Source organism: Balaenoptera ricei, chromosome 10 (assembly GCF_028023285.1).
Source record: "Balaenoptera ricei isolate mBalRic1 chromosome 10, mBalRic1.hap2, whole genome shotgun sequence".
Classification (NCBI taxonomy): domain Eukaryota; kingdom Metazoa; phylum Chordata; class Mammalia; order Artiodactyla; family Balaenopteridae; genus Balaenoptera; species Balaenoptera ricei.
In genome coordinates this window covers 774,135-791,862 of record NC_082648.1, presented here as the reverse complement: position 1 = coordinate 791,862, position 17,728 = coordinate 774,135, and the positions used below count along the sequence as shown (strand labels likewise).

The following is a 17,728-nucleotide window of genomic DNA, read 5'->3' as shown; positions in this document are numbered from 1 at the left end:
ACCCAGCCAGCAACCAGCTGCAGGAAGGATAGGAGTTATGGGCACAGAGGGAGGGAGAGAGGGAGGGCAGCCAATGGCTGACCCTCCACAGACCCTGTAATAACACTGGCACCGAACCCCAGCTGGATCCAGTGGCCACGTTGAATGCAACATCTGAGTATTTGTCATTTTTTGCAAGCAGCATCAGTGTGTGATGCGACACAAGTGGAAAGCACGGAGGTAGAAACACCCAAGAAAGGGTGTAGTTTGGTCCTTAGAGTATGGACCCTCCCCTCCCCCCAGCTGAGAGGAAAGGAGTGGCATTGAGGAAGATCCTGGGTGAGCTTCTCCCTCGGAGGAGGGCCACTGGGCAGCCCCCAGGAGCCCAGCTCTGTCTGGGAATTCATGGCCACAGATCCGGGTAGGAATGAGGAGTGTGTGGTGGGGAGGACCGGGCCTCCCCAGATCTCCTGCTGATTGTGAGGGGCACAGGGTGGACACGAGGAAACAACACACGCGTGCACGTGTGCACACACACACACACACACACACACACACACAGACTTTGCATCTGCCATCTGGAAGAAATGCAATGGACACATCAGGGGAGCATGGGATTCTGGGTCATTTCAAGGTGTGGGTCAAGGACCACTAACCACAGCCTAAAAGAAGCTGGCACGCCCAAGCAAGGGGGGTGGCCGAAGGCCCTGGGTCCCCCTTTCCTCCATTCTCCCCCGCAAGGGAGAGGAGTTAGGGTGAGGCGGGAGAAGCAAGAAGCAGAGGTGCCCCGCCCCTGGAGGCCAGGATCGGGGAAGGGCGTCGAGAGGAGAAGAGAGCCGGCGACCCTCCCCCCTCTCTTTAGCGGCTGTCTCCTTCCAAGCAGTCTTGACCCAAGGGGTTCAGAGGGGAGCGCTGGCTCTCAGCCCTGTTAACAGTTACCTCCCCCAAACAGAGGCTGATGCAGTCTGGGTGAGGGAAGGTCGCAGGGAGCGGGGTCTCCCAACTCCAGAGCAAGCCCCCAGACCCCTCAGTTTTGGGAAGCCACAGCCAGGGTGTTGACGTAGCCGTGGGCGCCCCCCTCGTCCTCCGAGACGCAGTGGCCCAGCTGGGGGGCTCCCGGCGCCGACGGGGCGGAGGGCGGAGCGCCGTAGCCCACCCAGGCCCGACTCGGGGACGCTGGGGGCTCCCTGTCCCAGCAGCCCTCCAGGGCCTCCAGGCCGCGGCAGCCGAGGAAGAAGAGGTTCTTGAGCATGAAGACGGAGAGCGGCTGCTGGTAGCTCACGGCCAACAGGCAGCGCAGCGCCAGCAAGGGTACGTCCACGAGGCAGCCGCCCAGCAGGCGCAGCAGGCGGCTGCAGCCTCCCGGCCGCGAGGCCCGGCCCCGGGGCGAGGCGGCAGCGGCGTGGAGCTCGTGGAGCCAGAGCACCGGCGAGGCGAGCGCGAGGAAGTAGGCGGCGAGGAGCAGGTAGCGCAGGTGCGCGGGCAGCGGCGCGCGGCCGTCCAGCATCAGCTCCACCAGGGCGGAGCTGTCCAGCAGGTCCAGGCACGTGCCCAGGAAGCAGCCGGCGGCGCGGTGCCGCTGGGGCTGCAGGAGCAGGGGGCCCGCGGAGCCGGGGGTGGCGCCCGCCTCTCCGATGGCCCGCACCAGGCAGTAGAGCAGCGGCGCCGAGAGCGCCAGGGTGAGGCGGAAGCCTGTGGTGCCGAAGGGCGCGCGCAGCTCGATGAGGTCCAGGATGGACGTGCCCAGGATGAGCACCACCTTGGGCGTGAAGGCGATGGAGTAGATGAGCCAGGCCAGGTAGGCGAAGGCGAACTCGCCGGCCGCGCCGGCCGCCCCCGCCGGCCCCGGGCCGCCCGCGCCCCCGCGGCCGCCGCGCGCCTTGGCCCCGGCAGCGGCGGCGGGGGCGGCGGGCAGGTGCAGGGGCGCGGCGTGCGGGTGGTGCGGGTGGTGGGTGTGCGCGGCGCCCCGACGGCCCCGGCTGTTCTTGGCGAAGAAGATGGCCCAGCCCGCCGCGACCACCAGGTCGGTGGCGACCCAGGAGCACCAGTACAGGTCGGTGACAGCGATGAGGTACACGTCCAGCAGGCCGCCCTGCGCCAGCAGCAGCGCCACGGACAGCGCCTGGTAGCCCCAGCGGCAGCCCGGGCCGGGGGCGCAGCCGCGGCGCCCACCCCCGCGGCCCGGCCGGGCCCGGCGACCGCAGCAGCAGCAGCAACACGAACGGCAGGAGGGGCCGGGGCTGGCGCCGCCCGCGCCCCCGACGGCCCCGGCCACGGCGCCCGCGCCCAGGTCGGCGGCGGTCATGCTACGCGGGGAGGTGGGCGTGGAGGCGCAGGAGGTGGCGGCGCTCCCCGGGGGCCCGGCGGGCACCAGCGGCCTGCTGATGCTGGCGCTCTCGTCGTCGTCCTCCCGCTCGGCGCCCGCGCTGCTGCCGCTGCCGCTGCCGCTGCCGGTGTCGCCGCCGCTGCCGCCGCCGCTGCTGCCCGAGCCGCTCCGGCCGCGCGGGAACCGGGGCTGCAGCCGGGCGGGGGGCGGGGCCGCGCGGGGGGCGCCGGGCGCGGGGCGCATTGTCCTCGGCTCCCTCCCGCCTACCCGGCCGGAGCCGCGCACCGGAGCCGAGCCCCGTGGCCGGGCGCGCGCGGGCTGCTGCGGACGCGCGGTGACGGCGGCGGTGACGGCGCGCGGGGCGGCCCAGCCGAGAGCTGGGGGCGGGGCGGGGAAACCGGGATTGGATTCGGGGCCGGGAGGCGGGAAAGCCCGGCCGCCGTGCAGGCAGGAAGAAGGGGAGGGGTGCCCGGGCGCGGAGTTGGGGCGGGGAGGACGCAGCGTCGGAATCGGAGGGGCGCGATGGGATCCCGGCGGCGGGATGGGAGGTGGTCGGCGAGGTCCCACCAGCTGAACCCCTGGGGCGTTAGGGACCGGGTGGCTTTGGTCTCAGTGTAGACCATGCCTTTGAGCACCAGGCTGAGACCTCTGCAGGCACCAGGGCAGCTTTGGCCTCTACTTCGTCGGGTGCCCTTTCCGCTGGGCCGTCCTGCCTCTCCCTAAGGCCCTTGAAAACCGAAGGAGGAACCAGGCCGCACTGATTACAAGGACCAGGACCGGGAGCCCCAAACATATATTTCTACATATTCATGTGCCCCGCTCTGGGTTCAGTGACCACCCCGGGGGGAGGTACCAATTTCCAGTGAATGGAGCAGCTCTCTGAATAGAAATGCTTGGGAAGAAAGGAGCAGTAAAAGAACGGTGCGTGTGGCCCCAGCCAAGCAGGTTTTCAGTATTCTCTGACGTTCTTAAAGCGGGAATGGGAAACAATAGGAAGAGGCAGCTAGCAGAGGAAATTAAACACCTAGAGGTGCCTCCATGGAAACATAGGCCCAAAGCAGCGATGGTGAATGCTACAGACGGGGCCGTGGACGGAAACACAGCAGCCCTGCAGCTACAAGCGCACAGCTCTGTACAACCAAGCCACGGCAGATGTGGGGTTTAGCGCCTGCAGCCCGCCCCGGGCACACACCGGGTCCGTGTCCAGTCGTCATGCAGCCCAGCAGGTGTGGGGGGCAGCTGAGCTCTGGAGTGTGGTCTCAGCTCTGCCGTGTGGCCTGTGTGATCTTGGACCGGTTATTTCACCTCTCTGACCCTAGCTAGGATTATCCAACTGTAAAAAGGGACCAACATCTACCTTCCCAGGCTGTTGTATTAAGAGAGGTCATGAGTTCGAAGGGTTTGGCCCAATGCCTGGTACGGAGTGTGTTAAAGTGTGATAAAGGTGTTATCATCACAATTCCATTTAGCTCATGTCTCAAGCCCCAGGAACATTTACTCACAGCACAGGCCACTAATGACTGTTTTCTGGGCTGGAGCCCTTCCCGAGGCCACGTTCCGAGCTCAGCTCCCCGGCAGCTCTGTGCTTCGCGACATGCCAGGGAGCAGAGCGGCTCTCGCTGGGAGCAGCGGTTCTTGGAGCTGGTCACAGGCTTCACTGTGTGAGAGATTCAGCCCTGCCCGCTGGCGCCAAGGCCACCCACACGGGGCAAGGCGGGAGCAAACAGCGCAGGTGGCCCGCATCCATGAGCGTCACAGCGGGTCCGGCGATGTCAGCACGGAGCCGGTCCAGGTGAAAAAGCGGGCTGGGAGCTGCCAACTGCTAATGGGACAGATCACAGCCTGGCTCCCAGCTGTCCCCCAGGGAGAACACCAGCCAGCCGCTAACCTGGAAGCTGGCCCACAACTCCTGCTCACGTCAGCGAAGCAGTAGAAGCAGCAGGAGCAGCTGATGCAAGCTGAGAACTGGGCTGCTGAGGCAACACTGGTGAACCTGTCCCCACCCCACCCCAGACCTGCTGCCCTGGCCACTCGCCCAGCTCCCTCCTGCCCTTGCCCGTCAGGCCAGCCCTCGCCCAGGGTGCCTCCTGAGGACGGGTTTCCTCCCTGGGAACTTGGGTTGTACCAGCCCTTTGAAGTTATCCTTGCATCTCTGGGAAATGGACTTCAATTGCTCAGAGTAACTTCCGTGTGAGATTCTTTAACCCAATTTCTTTCAGGTCTGAGGCTCTGAATAAAAAGACCACAGATAATAAGGGTAAGAAATCGGGGCACACGACAGAGTATGCTGGTGGTCCGAGTACCAGAGGGACCTCGGCTTTGCACTGGGTTATGTCTAATCTGTGTACACACTTGGGCGCATACATGCACACACACATACACAGAGAGCCTTCGCTTCAGCCCGTGATGGGCTTGACAAAGGTGTGGCTAGGATGAGAAGAAGGAAGTTAAGGCTTTCTTGTATATAAAGTGAGTACAAACATCCCACAGGGATCTGGAAAAGGGAAAACACCGTCACCGAGCAGCTCCTAAGCCCCCGAGGTCTGTGCTTACATCTTACATGCGATACCTGGGGACAGAGACAGAGGAGGGCACCCTGCTCCCAGCCACACAGCTCGTCCAGGGCAGACCTCTGGCTCCCAGCCCGGTACTCTCACCCACCTACCACGCTCCTTCTCACAAGCCTAGCATGGCATCCTGGGAGTCAGGGACAAACTAAGCAGTTTTCAATCCAAAAATCATTTCCCTGAGCACCTGTTAAACGGGCGGGGCTCGTTTGGAGACCTGATACCCTCATCCTCCTGGAGCAGCGGCAGATGGGCCGGGAGGGAGGAGAGATGCCCCCGTCATCTCAGCAGCCCAGGAAAGCTCAGCGGGCAGGGCCAGCCCTCCCAGCACTGAACCAAGGCCCGGTCCTCACTGGCCCAGCGTCTGTCTGTCATCCCGCCCTCTTCACTCCCACAGCGAGAATGAAGGGCAGGTGCAAAGGGCGCCGTCGACGAGCATGTGGGCCTCACCGGGGCTCCGCGTGGAAAGGCACAGCAGGCCCTCTGGTGCTCGATCACAGTCACGGCGCCGGCTCCCAGAAATGAAAGGGAAGTGGGCAGGGAGCTGTGGCTGGAGCAGGACGGGTCTGCGAAGCTTCAGCGTACTAGCAACTGAAGCCTCAGAACTCCTTGGAGAGTCTGTCACGATAACACTCCAGCTACCCCACTGCAGAGCGCCCCTAAGGCCCGGAGCCAGCCTGTGGCTTGGGCCACCCCATGGACGGCCCACAGCGAGCCGCTACCCTCGTGGGCAAAGGAGAAGGTCCGGCATCAGTGCCTGCAGGTGTCACTCAGCCCCTGGCCTGGGTGCCAGGGCTCCAGAGGCTAAAAACAGCAAGTCCTTTCCTAGGAGTCCAGGCTGGGAGGGAGACAGACACATAAACAAGAAAGCACAGTCAAGTATTGTGAAGGTTATGGCCAAATTCTATATGGGGCCTAGAGGAGCAAAGGACGTGAGGACTATTGGGAAAGGTAAGCAGATGCTGGCTAGCAGCTGGGAGGTGGACTCAGGACTGGCGGGCATTTCAGGGAGAAGGAGCAGGAAGGACGGAGGACCCGCAGTGTGAGGGAGCCAAGCACCGTTGAGGAATTACGGATCCTTGGCTTCAGTGTGAAGTACAAGGAGAAGGGCATGACGGGTAAACTGAGGGGATAGGCAGGGCCAGGTCACAGAGGACCTCGGGGGCCAGGCTGAGCTTGGGCTACATTCCGAGAGAACAGGGACCTCTTGAAAGCAGACATGTAACATGGACAGATTTGCACCATAGAAAAATTACTTTGCAGCAGAACCGATGGGCTGGAGGGGAGAGAAAATGGAAGCAGAGACTGTGTTCCATTCTGGCGATATTGTGAACAAAATGTAGAAGACCTCCCAGCTTACCAAAAACACCAGGTAAAACTGAACAGTTTAAATGCACAGTTAAGAGAGTAAGATGAACCCTTGGGGCCATCCATGAAGAGGAAACTGGAAACTGGAATGGCGAGTGAAGTACATGATGCTTCAGATGTGGGGTTGGTCTGATACAGTGGGGACCAGCCACAAGCAGCTACCTAAATCTGAATGTATTTAAATAAATATCAACTGGGACTTCCCTGGCGGTCCAGTGGTTAGGACTCCGTACTTCCACTGCAGGGGGCCCGGGTTCAATCCCTGGTCAAGGAACTAAGATCCTGCATGCTGCATGGTGAGGCCAAAAGTAAATAAATGAATAAATAATAATAATAATAAAATTAAAAATAAATAAATATCATTTGAAATAAGTTAAAATTTCAAATTCAGTTCCTCAGTCTCACTCACCACATTTCAAGTGCTCAGAAGCCCCACGTGACTGGTGGTTACTACACGGAACAGCAGATACAGAGCAATTCCATCACTGTGTCATGTCCTCTCGGGCAGCACTGGTGGATTTAATAGCCAAACAGAAACAGGAGGCCTGGCATTCAACCCAAATGAGACAAGAACACAGAGCTGAGCTTCCTACATAAAACCAGGACTCAGTGAAAGGGTGAACAGAAAAATAGATCTCCCACCCAAACAGGAAGACCACAGGCAAATGAATAAGCATTGGCCTAGGTTTGAAGTGGCATAAAAATCTCTCCTGGGAATTCATAACCATTGGACTATACCACCCATAGATTTGAGATTTGCACAATCTCAAGCTGAGAAAGTAACATAAATATTGGTTGTAGGCTGGTAATAACCATGGATATCTAGCAAAAGCAAATACAAAACAGTTCTGGGGGACATACCGTCAAACCAAGACTTAGAGGATTCCCACAGATAAAGCACCAGTAAAAGTCAGTTCACAATACCAGATTGCAAAACACAGAAGGAAATAACCCATCATGAATGAAAGCCAGTGTATGAAACATATAGCAAGATTAGACCCCCCCAGGAACTTCAGATGATGATGGCTATAATACCAATAGGTTTACAATGATTAAGAGCATAAAAAAGAATAAAATACTATGAAAAAGAATAGTGGAGAAAAAGAAAGAATAAGGCAGGGAAAAGTACATCCAAGAATCACAGTGTGTGGATCTCTGTGAATTTTCTCCCCAGTGAAATAATCATAACTGGTGGAAATTATAAAAAACAACCATTTACACAACATTGTAATTCAACTATACTTCAATAAAAAATAAATTAAAAAAAAACATTTAAAATTTCTTTCTTCTTTTTTTTTTTAATTTGGCTGTGACACACTGTTTGCAGGATCTTAGTTTCCCGACCAGGGATTGAGCCCGGGCCCCCGGCATTGGAAGTGTAGAGTCCTAACCACTGGACCACCAGGGAACTCCCCCATTTAAAACTTCTGAAAATTGTCTTAGGGCATACAGCAAATGGAAAAACGTTTATTCAAGAAATCTGCTAAATCTCATTAAGAACAGTGAGAGTCTGTGGCATTGAAGCCACAACCTGTCCCCTCCCCTCCCCCAGCTCAGTGTGGCAGAAACTCACCTCCAGGTGAGTGTGGCCAAGAAGGGGCCCCTCCTCCCCATCTCTGAGTGTAGGACAATAGTTTCTCTCCGGAGGGGCTGGTCACTGCATTTCTCATCTCCCCTCTCCCTGCCCCACAGCTTCATGTGCAGAAACTCTGTTCCACAAAAGCACAGCTGAGAGGCCTGAGGCTCCCTACCTCCACCCAGTCCCCACTTGTAGACTGGAAGCTCTAATCTAGGTGTGGCAGGCCTTGGTTACCTTGAGCCAATCACCTGTCCCAGCTCACTTGTAGGGTAGAGGTTCTGTGCAGGGAGAGGCAAACTGAGAAGACAAGGGGCTATGACCCCCTCCTCCCATCCCCTTCCAACTCATGGAAAAGATGTATCACTCTAAGAGAAGCAGGTTGCTGTACCCAGGTCCAGAATGTTGGCATGGAGCTTTTGCCTTGGGTGTAGAAACAGAGGGTTCTGTAGCTCAGGCTAAGGAGACTGGCTCGCTTGGAACAGAGTGCAGGGAAGTTGAAGCCTAAGGGCACTACTGAAAAGAAGGAAGACCTTGGTGGTGAGTCACTTAAAGGAGGCTGGTCGTTCCCTGATGGAACAAGTGAAACAAACCAGCCAGGAGTTTAACAGAGAGACAGCTGAAAAGAAACCAGCTGGGGTCAGAGCAAGCCTCAAAGACTGGTCTTAAGAACTACCCCTGCAAAGGGGCCCAACTTTATCAGATCAGATGTGGAGCAGTTTATGTCCCAGGACATTGTCAAAAATAACAGAGCAATCAGGTAGCAATTAGTGGAGCTTAACAGTTCAGTGTGATACCAGTAGAGGTAGAGCTGCCGAAGGTTAACAAAGAGATTGGGGAAAAGACAGTCAATGAGAACCCAGCTAACACTGTGGCCATCCCAGGGGGCAGGGAGATTTGTGTACACATCAGAGGCTTCACACTACAGGAAAAACAGACCTCACCGAATTCATCCACCCATATCACTAAATAACAAAAAATCAAGTACCAATAACAAAAAATCCTGGCTTGGGGATGGGGGAGGTAAGGGATCACAGTTTCCAGAGTTGCTACAATATATGATCTTAAATGTCCAGTTTTCAATAAAAAATTATGAGACGTAAAGAATTAGGAAGTGTGACCCATACACAAGGAAAGAAATACAAACGATAGAAACTGCTTCTGAGGGGCCCAGATATTGGATTTACCAGACAAGGACTCCAAAGCAGCTATTATAATATATTCAAAGAACTAAAGGAAACCATGTTTAAAGAATTAAAGGAAAGTATGATGACAATGTCTCATCAAATAGAGAATGTCTATAAAGAGATAGAAATTATAATAATAAAAAGAAAGAACCAAATGGAAATTTTGGAGTTGAAAAGTACATTAGCTAAAATATAAAACTAATAAGAGGGACTCAACTGTACATTTGAGCTGGCAGAAGAATCAGCCAACTTAAAGATACATTGATAGAAATTAAACACTCTGAAGAACAAAGAAAAAAGAATTAAGAAAAAAAGGAACAGAACCTCAGAGAGAGATGGGACACAACTGACTGCATCAACATACATACGATAGGAGCATCTGAAGGACAGGAGAGAAAAAAGGAGCAGAAAAAAAAGATATTCAGGGAAATAATGTCTGAAAGCTTCCCAAATTTGATGAAAAACATTAATCTACACATCCAAGAAACTCAAAAACTCTGAGCAGGTTAAGTGCAGAGATCCATAGCCAGACACATCACAATCAAAATGTTAAAAGATAAAGACAAAGAGAAAATCTTGAACAGAGCAAGAGAAAAACCACATCACAAACAAGGGAATTCCAAGAAGAGTGACAGTAAACTTCTCATCAGAAAGAGTGGAGCCTAGAAGGCAGAGGGATGACATATTAGAAGTCCTGAAAGGAAAGGTGAAACAAAATTCTTACACCCAGCAAAACTGTCTTTCAAAACTGAAGGTGAAATTAATACATTTCTTGATAAACAAATCTGAGAAACGTTGCTGGCACACCTGCCTTATAAAAAATACTATATAGAAGGAAGTTCTTCAGGCTGGAAACAATAATTCAAATCCACGCACACACACACAAAAACAAAGATTGCCAGTAAAGGTCATTATATAGGTAATTATAGGAAATAATATAAATATGTATTTCTTCTCCTTTCTTTTTTTTTTTTTTTTTTTTTTTAAAGCTTATTTATTTATTTATTTATTCATTTATTGATTGATTGATTGATTGCTGTGTTGGGTCTTCGTTTCTGTGCGAGGGCTTTCTCTAGTTGTGGCAAGTGGGGGCCACTCTTCATCGCGGTGCGCGGGCCTCTCACTATCGCGGCCTCTCTTGTTGTGGAGCACAGGCTCCAGACGTGCAGGCTCAGTAATTGTGGCTCACGGGCCCAGTTGCTCCGCGGCATGTGGGATCTTCCCAGACCAGGGCTCGAACCCGTGTCCCCTGCATTGGCAGGCAGATTCTCAACCACTGCGCCACCAGGGAAGCCCCTTCTCCTTTCTTATAACTTAGTTAAAAAGCAATACCATCTTTTCATCAAATGGTGCTAGAACAATTGGACATTCACAAGCAAAAAAATGAATCTAGACACAGACCTTACACCCTTCACAAGAATTAACTCAAAATGGATTCCATACCTAAATGTAAAATGCAAAAGTAAATATAAAAGTCCCAAAAGATAACAAGAGAAATAACCTAAATCTTGGGGTTTGGCGATGACTTTTTACGTACAACACCAGAAGGACATGATCTATAAAAGAAAGAATTGGTAAACTAGACTTTATTAAAATTTAAAATGTCTGTTCTGCAAAAGACACTGCCAAGAGAATAAGAAGACAAACCACAGACTGCGAGAAAATGTGTGCAAAAGACACATCTGATAAAGGGCTGTTATCCAAAATATACATAGGATTCTTAAAACTCAACAGTAAGAAAACAAACAACCCAATATTAAAAATGGGCTGAAGAACCTTAACAGACACCTCACCAAAGAAGATATACAGATGGCAAATAAGCATATGAAAAGATGCTCAACATCATTTGTCAGCAGGGAAATGCAAATGAAAACAACAATGAGATACCACTGCACACCTATTAGCATGGCCAAAATCCAGAACACTGACAACACCAAACGCTGGTGAGGATGCAGAACAGGAACTCTCATTCGTTGTCAACGGGAAAGCAGAAAGGTACAGCCACCTTGGAAGACAGTTTGGAGTTTTAACAAAACTAAACATATTCCTTTCCAGCAGTCATGCTCCTTGGTATTTACCCAAAGGGGCTGAAAACTTATGTCCACACAAAAACCTGCACTTGGATATTTATAGCAGCTTTATTCATAATTGCCAAACTTGGAAGCAACCAAGATGCTTGGCTCAGCAGGTGAATTGATTAATAAACTGGGGAACATCCACACAATGGAATACTATTGAGCACTAAAAAGAAATGAGCTCTCAAGCCATGAAAAGACATGAGGAAACTTAAATGCATATTACTAGATGAAAGAAGCCAATCTGAAAAAGGTTACGTACTGTATGATCCCAACTATATGACATTCTGGAAAAGGCAGAACTATGGAGACAGTAAAAAGATCAGTGGGTGCCGGAAGTTAGGAGGGAGGGAGGGATGAATAGGTGAAGCCCAGAGGACTTTGAGGGCAGTGAGAATACCCTGGACCTCAGGTGATGATGATGTGTTAATGCAGGTTCCTTGATGATAACAAATGTACCATCTGGTGGGGAATGCTGATAGCAGGGCTGGGGGGAGCTATGCATATGGGCCGTGGCGGGCGGGTGGTATGTGGGAAATCTCTGTACCTTCCTCTCAATTTTGCTGTGGACATAAAACTGCTATTTTAAAAATTGTCTTAAAAAAAAAAAGCAATCGCATAAAACCATATAATTATAACTGCATTGTTGGAACTTTAATATATAAAAATGTAATATATTTGCCCATAAGAGCACAAAGGAGGTGGGTGGGAGCGAAACTGTAAAAAAGCAAGGATCTGGCATCAGATGGTAACTTGAATCCTCAAAAATGAAGAGAACCAGAAATGGTAAATAAGTTTAGTATGACAAACTTTATAAATATATACTTTCTCTCCCATAGGAGAGTAGACCTCAGCTTCTTTAAGACATAAAATTATATAAAAGTAATCATTATAAGACTGTATTATTGTCTTCTGTAACATACATAGATCTAATATGTGCAACAATAATAGTACTAAAAAGGGAAGAGGGCAACAGAAATATATAGAAACATAGTTTCTATATCTCACTGAAACTAAATTGGTATAAATCATAAACTAAGATGTATATTATTAGCCCTAGAGCAACCGCTAAGAAAATGTTTAAAAAACAGTTTAAAAATCATTAATGGAATTAAATGTTATACTAGAGAAAAAATCTCTTAATACAAAAAAAATGAAGATTTTTTTTAAAAAGAACTTCAGATTTCAAATATATAGTCATTGAAAAAGATTAATAGATGGGGACTTCCCTGGTGGTGCAGTGGTTAAGAATCCGCCTACCAATGCAGGGGACACGGGTTCGAGCCCTGGTCCGGAAAGATCCCACATGCCGTGGAGCAACTAAGCCCGTGCACCACAACTACTGAGCCTGCACTCTAGAGCCCGCGTGCTGCAACTACTGAAGCCCACGCGTCTAGAGCCCGTACTCTGCAACAAGAGAAGCCACTGCAATGAGAAGCCCACGCACCGCAACAGAGTAGCCCCCGCTCGACGCAACCAGAGAAAAACCCGCACGCAGCAATGAAGACCCAACACAGCCATAAATACATAAATAAATAAATAAATAAATAAATAAATAAAAGATGGATTAAGCAGCAGATTAGAGGCAACTAAAGAGACTTAGTAAATGTTATAACATATCTGATGACATTCTCTAGAATGCAGTAGAGAGAGCTAGAGGTTGTAACAAAGAAAAAGAAATCAAAAGACAAGGTGCGTGGATTGGGAAGATTCAAAATATGCCTAATAGAAGTTCCAGAAGGAGAAACTTGAAAGAGTGGGGGAAAGATAACAAAGAAATTTTGGCTGAGAATTTTCCAAAGCTGGTGAAAAAACTTCTCCAATCCACAGATTTGAGAATCTCAATGAATCCTAAACAGGATTAATAAAAATAAATATGCTCCCAGATGCTCGGATGTGAAACTGGAGAGCACCTAAGGGAAAAGATCTTAAGAGAAACCAGACAGTAAATCACAACACAACAGTCAGATTGACAGCAGGCTTCTCATCAGAAATAACAGAAGCCAGAGTGCAATGGATGGTAAAAAATAAAGCAAAATATATCAGTAATCACAATAAATGTCCTATTAAATAACAGAGATTATTGGATTAGATTTTTAAAAATTCCCAGCTATATGCTTTTATATAAGAAATATCTCTAAAACAAAAAGACAGATTGAAAGTGAAGGTTGAAGAAAATATGTAGACATATATATATATATATATATATATATATATATTTTTTTTTTTTTTTTAATGCATTTATATAAATAAACCAGGCAAATATTAACTTAAAAAACTGGCATGGTTATATTAACAGTAGGAAAAAAATAAACTTTGGGACTTCCCTGGCAGTCCAGTGGTTAAGACTCCGTGCTCCCAATGCAGGGGGCACGGGTTCAATTTCTGGTCAGGGAACTAAGATCCTGCATGCTGCACAGCGTGGCCAAAAAAGAAAAGAAAAGAAAAAAATAAACTTTATACCCAAGAAAATTATTAGAAATAAAGAATTTCACCATATAGTGATAAAGGAGACAGTATAGTACAGTAGTTAAGGGCACACATGCTAGAGCCAGACTATCTGAGTTCAAATCCTGACTCCACCACTCAGAAGCTGGGTAACCTTGGTCAAGTTACTTAATTTCTCTGTCCTCAATTTTCTCATCTGTAAAATGGGGACAATAATAGCACCTACTTCTTAGAGTTATTATGAGGGATAAGTAAATTAATATACTGAGAGCACTTAGAAAATGCTGGCATGTTGTACTATATAAGTATTTGCTGCTATAAAAGAACCAAGTTCCAGAAAGACAGCAAAATTCTGAACTTGCGTGTACATAATAACATAGCTTAAAATATATATAAAGCAAAATGGATAATATTATAATGAGAAATTGGCAAATACCTAATTATAGTGGGGGATGTAAACACATCTCTCAGTAGTTAACAGATCAAACAGATAAAACATTGGTAAATACATATACAAGTTTAAACACAAGGTTGATCTAATGGCTGAATGTAGAACTCTACAAAAAATTAGATACCACACACAGTTTACAAATATATGTGCAACATTTATAAAACCTGACCATGTACAGACTATATTCCTTGACCTCAAAGAAATTAGATTAGAACACAGCAACAGAAATATCACCAGTCACTCCCCAAACAGTTGGAAAATTTTAAACATTCTTCCAAATAACTCACACAAAAATTAGAAAATACTTAGAATTAAATGATCATGAAAATACTACTTGACAAAATGAATGAGATACAACCAAAGCAAAACTTGGAGGAAAATTTATAGCCTTAAATGTTTGTTACAAATGCAGAAAGACTACAAATTAATACGCTAAGCATTCAAATTAATAAATTGGAGAAAGAACAAGTAAATTCAATGAAAACATAAAGAAGGAAATATTAAAGATAAAAACAGAAATAATAAAAACTGATGTTTAAATACACAAAGATCTGACATGATTTATTAAGAAAAAAAGGGAGAAAACATACATAAAAGCAATAATAGGAATGAAAAAGATGTCTAACTACAGAAACAGATTTTTAATGTTGAGAATATTATGAACAATGTTACACCACTGTATTTGAAAACTTAGAGAAAAATGGAAAATTCCCTAGAAAAACATGACTTTCCTAAACTAAGTAGAAAAGTCTGAATATACATTTAATTATTAGAGAAATTGAAGCAATAATTAAGTCTCCCCTCCAAAATTTACCAGGTTCAGATGGTTTCGTGTGTTCTACCAATATTCAAGGCACTGATAATCCCATTTTAAACTAACTGTTCCAAAAATAGGAAAAGATGAAATGTGTCACCATTTATTTTATGACGCTAATACAATTGATATCAAAACCAAACAAAGGCAGTAGAAAAAAGTTAAACTGTACAGGCCAGTCTCATTTATGAACATAAACGAAATTCTAGCTAATGGTAGACAGCAACATATAACAGAGCCAATTAGGTTTTATCACAGGAATGAAAGGCAGAGTTAAAGATGAAAAGAAAATTTATGAGTGTCATTTACCAAATGAACAGATTAAAGGAGAAAAACATTTATGATCAACTCAATAAATATACAGAAACAGATTGCAACATATATTCATGAATTTAAACAAAACTAAGCAAATCCAATTTTCTTTGTCCTAGTAAACAGTAATAGGGCAACAGAGACAGGCTAGATGCCGACTGATCCCATTTCCTTTCCCTCACGTCCCCTGCCCTCTTGGGAGTGGCACTGGAACCATGTGTGTGGCCAGTGGACACGGACAGAAGTGCTGACCACCAAGACCAGGTCTCACCCAAGTCCCTCCACGTTCACCCACCCTCCCTCCCTCTTTGAAGATGACAGCATCACAAATGGAAGGGGCCTGAATGCCCGAGTCACCACCTGGAGGGAAAGGCCAAGACCAGCACGTAGCCCACATCAGCCTATGAAATGAGCAAAAAACACACATTTATTTTGTTAAGCCGTATTTTCATATATGTGTTTCTGAGTGCTGTTTTGTCTCATTGGTTTGTATCCCTCCCTCTGCCAAGAGAACACTGTCTTAATTACTGTAACTTTAGAAAAAAGTTTGAAATCTGATAGGACCAAGTCCAAGATGAAGACAGGGATGAACTTCTCCATGACAAGGCAGTTTTTCATTTCTTTCAGGGGCTTAGTAGGTGCTCTACAGGCATTTGTTGAGTGAATAAATGAAGCCAAAAGAGGAAGTTAGAAACACCAAAGGAAAAAGCAGACAAGAGGGGACACCCCTCCCCCTCCAGAGAGTGGTCCCAGGATGCCACGGCTGTTCCGGTAGGGGTATAGGCCAGAGTGGGAGGAGGGAGAGGAGTTGTTTTTTTTGGGGGGGGGGGAGGTGGGAGTTTCAAGCTAGACCCCTCTTCTCTGCCTCCCCGAAAAGAGAAAATGACAGAAGGTTTTTGGATCCAAGAGCTGGAGAAGGCTGGAAGCAAAAGCCGAAGCCCTGACAGCTTCGCAGCAGTTCACACCCGGAGACACTCCTCCCACATCCAGCCCCCGAAGAAGCTGCCAGGAGCCCCAGGCAGAGAGCAGGCAGGCGTCCCCGGGCGACCCAGCCTCGCCACACCACGAGGCACGGGGGAAGTGACAGAGAGATTGGGGGGAAAAAACTATTATAGCCAAGATATTTTAAAAACCCGCCCTCAAGGCAGCATCCGGTTGCTACAGCAACCCTAGCTCTGCTGGGAGCCCTGACTACCTGCTAGCTCCCCACCTGCCTTAGCCCAGAGGTGTCCTCAGGAGGCCAGAAGCTGCCACCACCATGGGGACACTGAGAAAGTGCCGGGGTCCAGCACTGGAGACCCAAGTGGGCACCTGACGGTCCAGTCCTGCTCCAGGCTGACCACTTTACTATAAACGTGCACTTACTTCCTGTTCAAAGTGACTCACAGCGTCTCGTGTGTAATCACTTGGCTCCTTCAAAACACAAGAAGATAACATTTTCACTCAGTCAGGCTGGGTAATGAAGCGGCTGCTTGTGGGTTTTGGTTCCAGGGTCCAGACAAAGCCCCTGAGCAACGAGACCTGTCCGGAGCCAAGTGCCCAGGGCTGCCCTTGGCCCCGCACCTGCGCGATGATGCTGCAGCCGCCTGCCCTCCTGCACCCCGTCTGGAAGGGCTCCTGCCCCCTTCAGGAAACCAGGAGTAAGAAAGGGAGAGAAAAGGCCCCAGAGAGCAGCTGCCAGCCACGGGGCAGAGCCAGGGGCAGGCACACAGACGCTGTCACCCCGTCCCTTCCACCTGGGCTCTGGCAAGACTCCTCGGCACGCGGCCACACCCGGCTGACTTCCCAACTCCTGCCCCGCTCCCCAGTCACCCCTGTGAGCCCCCGGGGCCCAGGGCAAGCTCACGGGGCTGCACCCGCAACCGCAGCTGCTCCAGGACTCACGGGAAGGGCAGTGGGCTGGCTGAGGGCGGGCGGGGTCCCCGGAGGACATGCCGAGTAGGAGGCCCAGCTGTCAGCCCAGCCCCTCCATTTCCTAACTGACCTTGGACGCGCGGTCACTACCAGGCGAACCCCACGAGGGCAGGTGTGGTTGCCAATGGCTGGTCGCTGCTGTGGCGCCCGGCACGGGGCCTGGCAGCAAGCGGGTCTTCAGTCAGCGTTTCTGAAAGGAAAGGATCACTGGCCTGCCTCGTGCCCTCATTTATAAACCGGGGTGGTGAGAACCGTGTCTCCGCGAGGGGCTCTGAGAGGCTCTGACTAACCTTGGACCAGTGATGCCTGTGTAAGGTGCTCTGGAAAAGGCCAGCATGTGCGTCGCAGGCCTCCCGACCCAGTGGCTCAGTGGCCCAACAGACACGTCCTCTGGGCACTCAGACGGAGAGCCAGTGCAGAGCTCGGTCCCAGGGGCTGAACTGCTGCCCGCCTGCCCGCCGTCCCCTCTACTCGCCTTCCTCACGAACAAGCCCTGATTTTGTCGGCACAATGGTGTGCCCGGTCCCCGCCTCTGTGACCCGCCTCCGGTCAGCCGGACAGGACTGGAGTCCCCAGCGAGGCGGGCCTTCCGGGAAAGCTCTTTAAAGGGAGTCCAGCCCCACCTGCTCTGTGTTCGCCCTTTCCTCCCCTCTCCGTGGAGGCTGGGGCTACGCTGCAGGTGGGCGGGCCTGCACGCCAGCACGGTGGGCG

The 17,728-nt window shown here is 49.9% G+C and overlaps 1 protein-coding gene and 1 long non-coding RNA gene across 2 annotated transcripts; both read right to left on the bottom strand.

Moving 5' to 3' along the window:
• On the bottom strand, positions 1-2,548 carry TMEM121B (transmembrane protein 121B). Its single transcript, XM_059935009.1, has one exon. The coding sequence runs from the start codon at positions 2,546-2,548 to the stop codon at positions 1,007-1,009; it is 1,542 nt and encodes a 513-aa protein (XP_059790992.1). The 3' UTR covers positions 1-1,006.
• A 12,874-nt stretch (positions 2,549-15,422) lies between these two features.
• On the bottom strand, positions 15,423-17,537 carry LOC132372877 (uncharacterized). The gene is made up of 3 exons (XR_009505260.1): positions 17,308-17,537; positions 16,469-17,207; positions 15,423-15,504 (listed from the first exon to the last, which is right to left on the bottom strand). It is a non-coding gene; the product is annotated as an uncharacterized LOC132372877 (long non-coding RNA).
• Between the last annotated feature and the right edge of the window lie 191 nt (positions 17,538-17,728).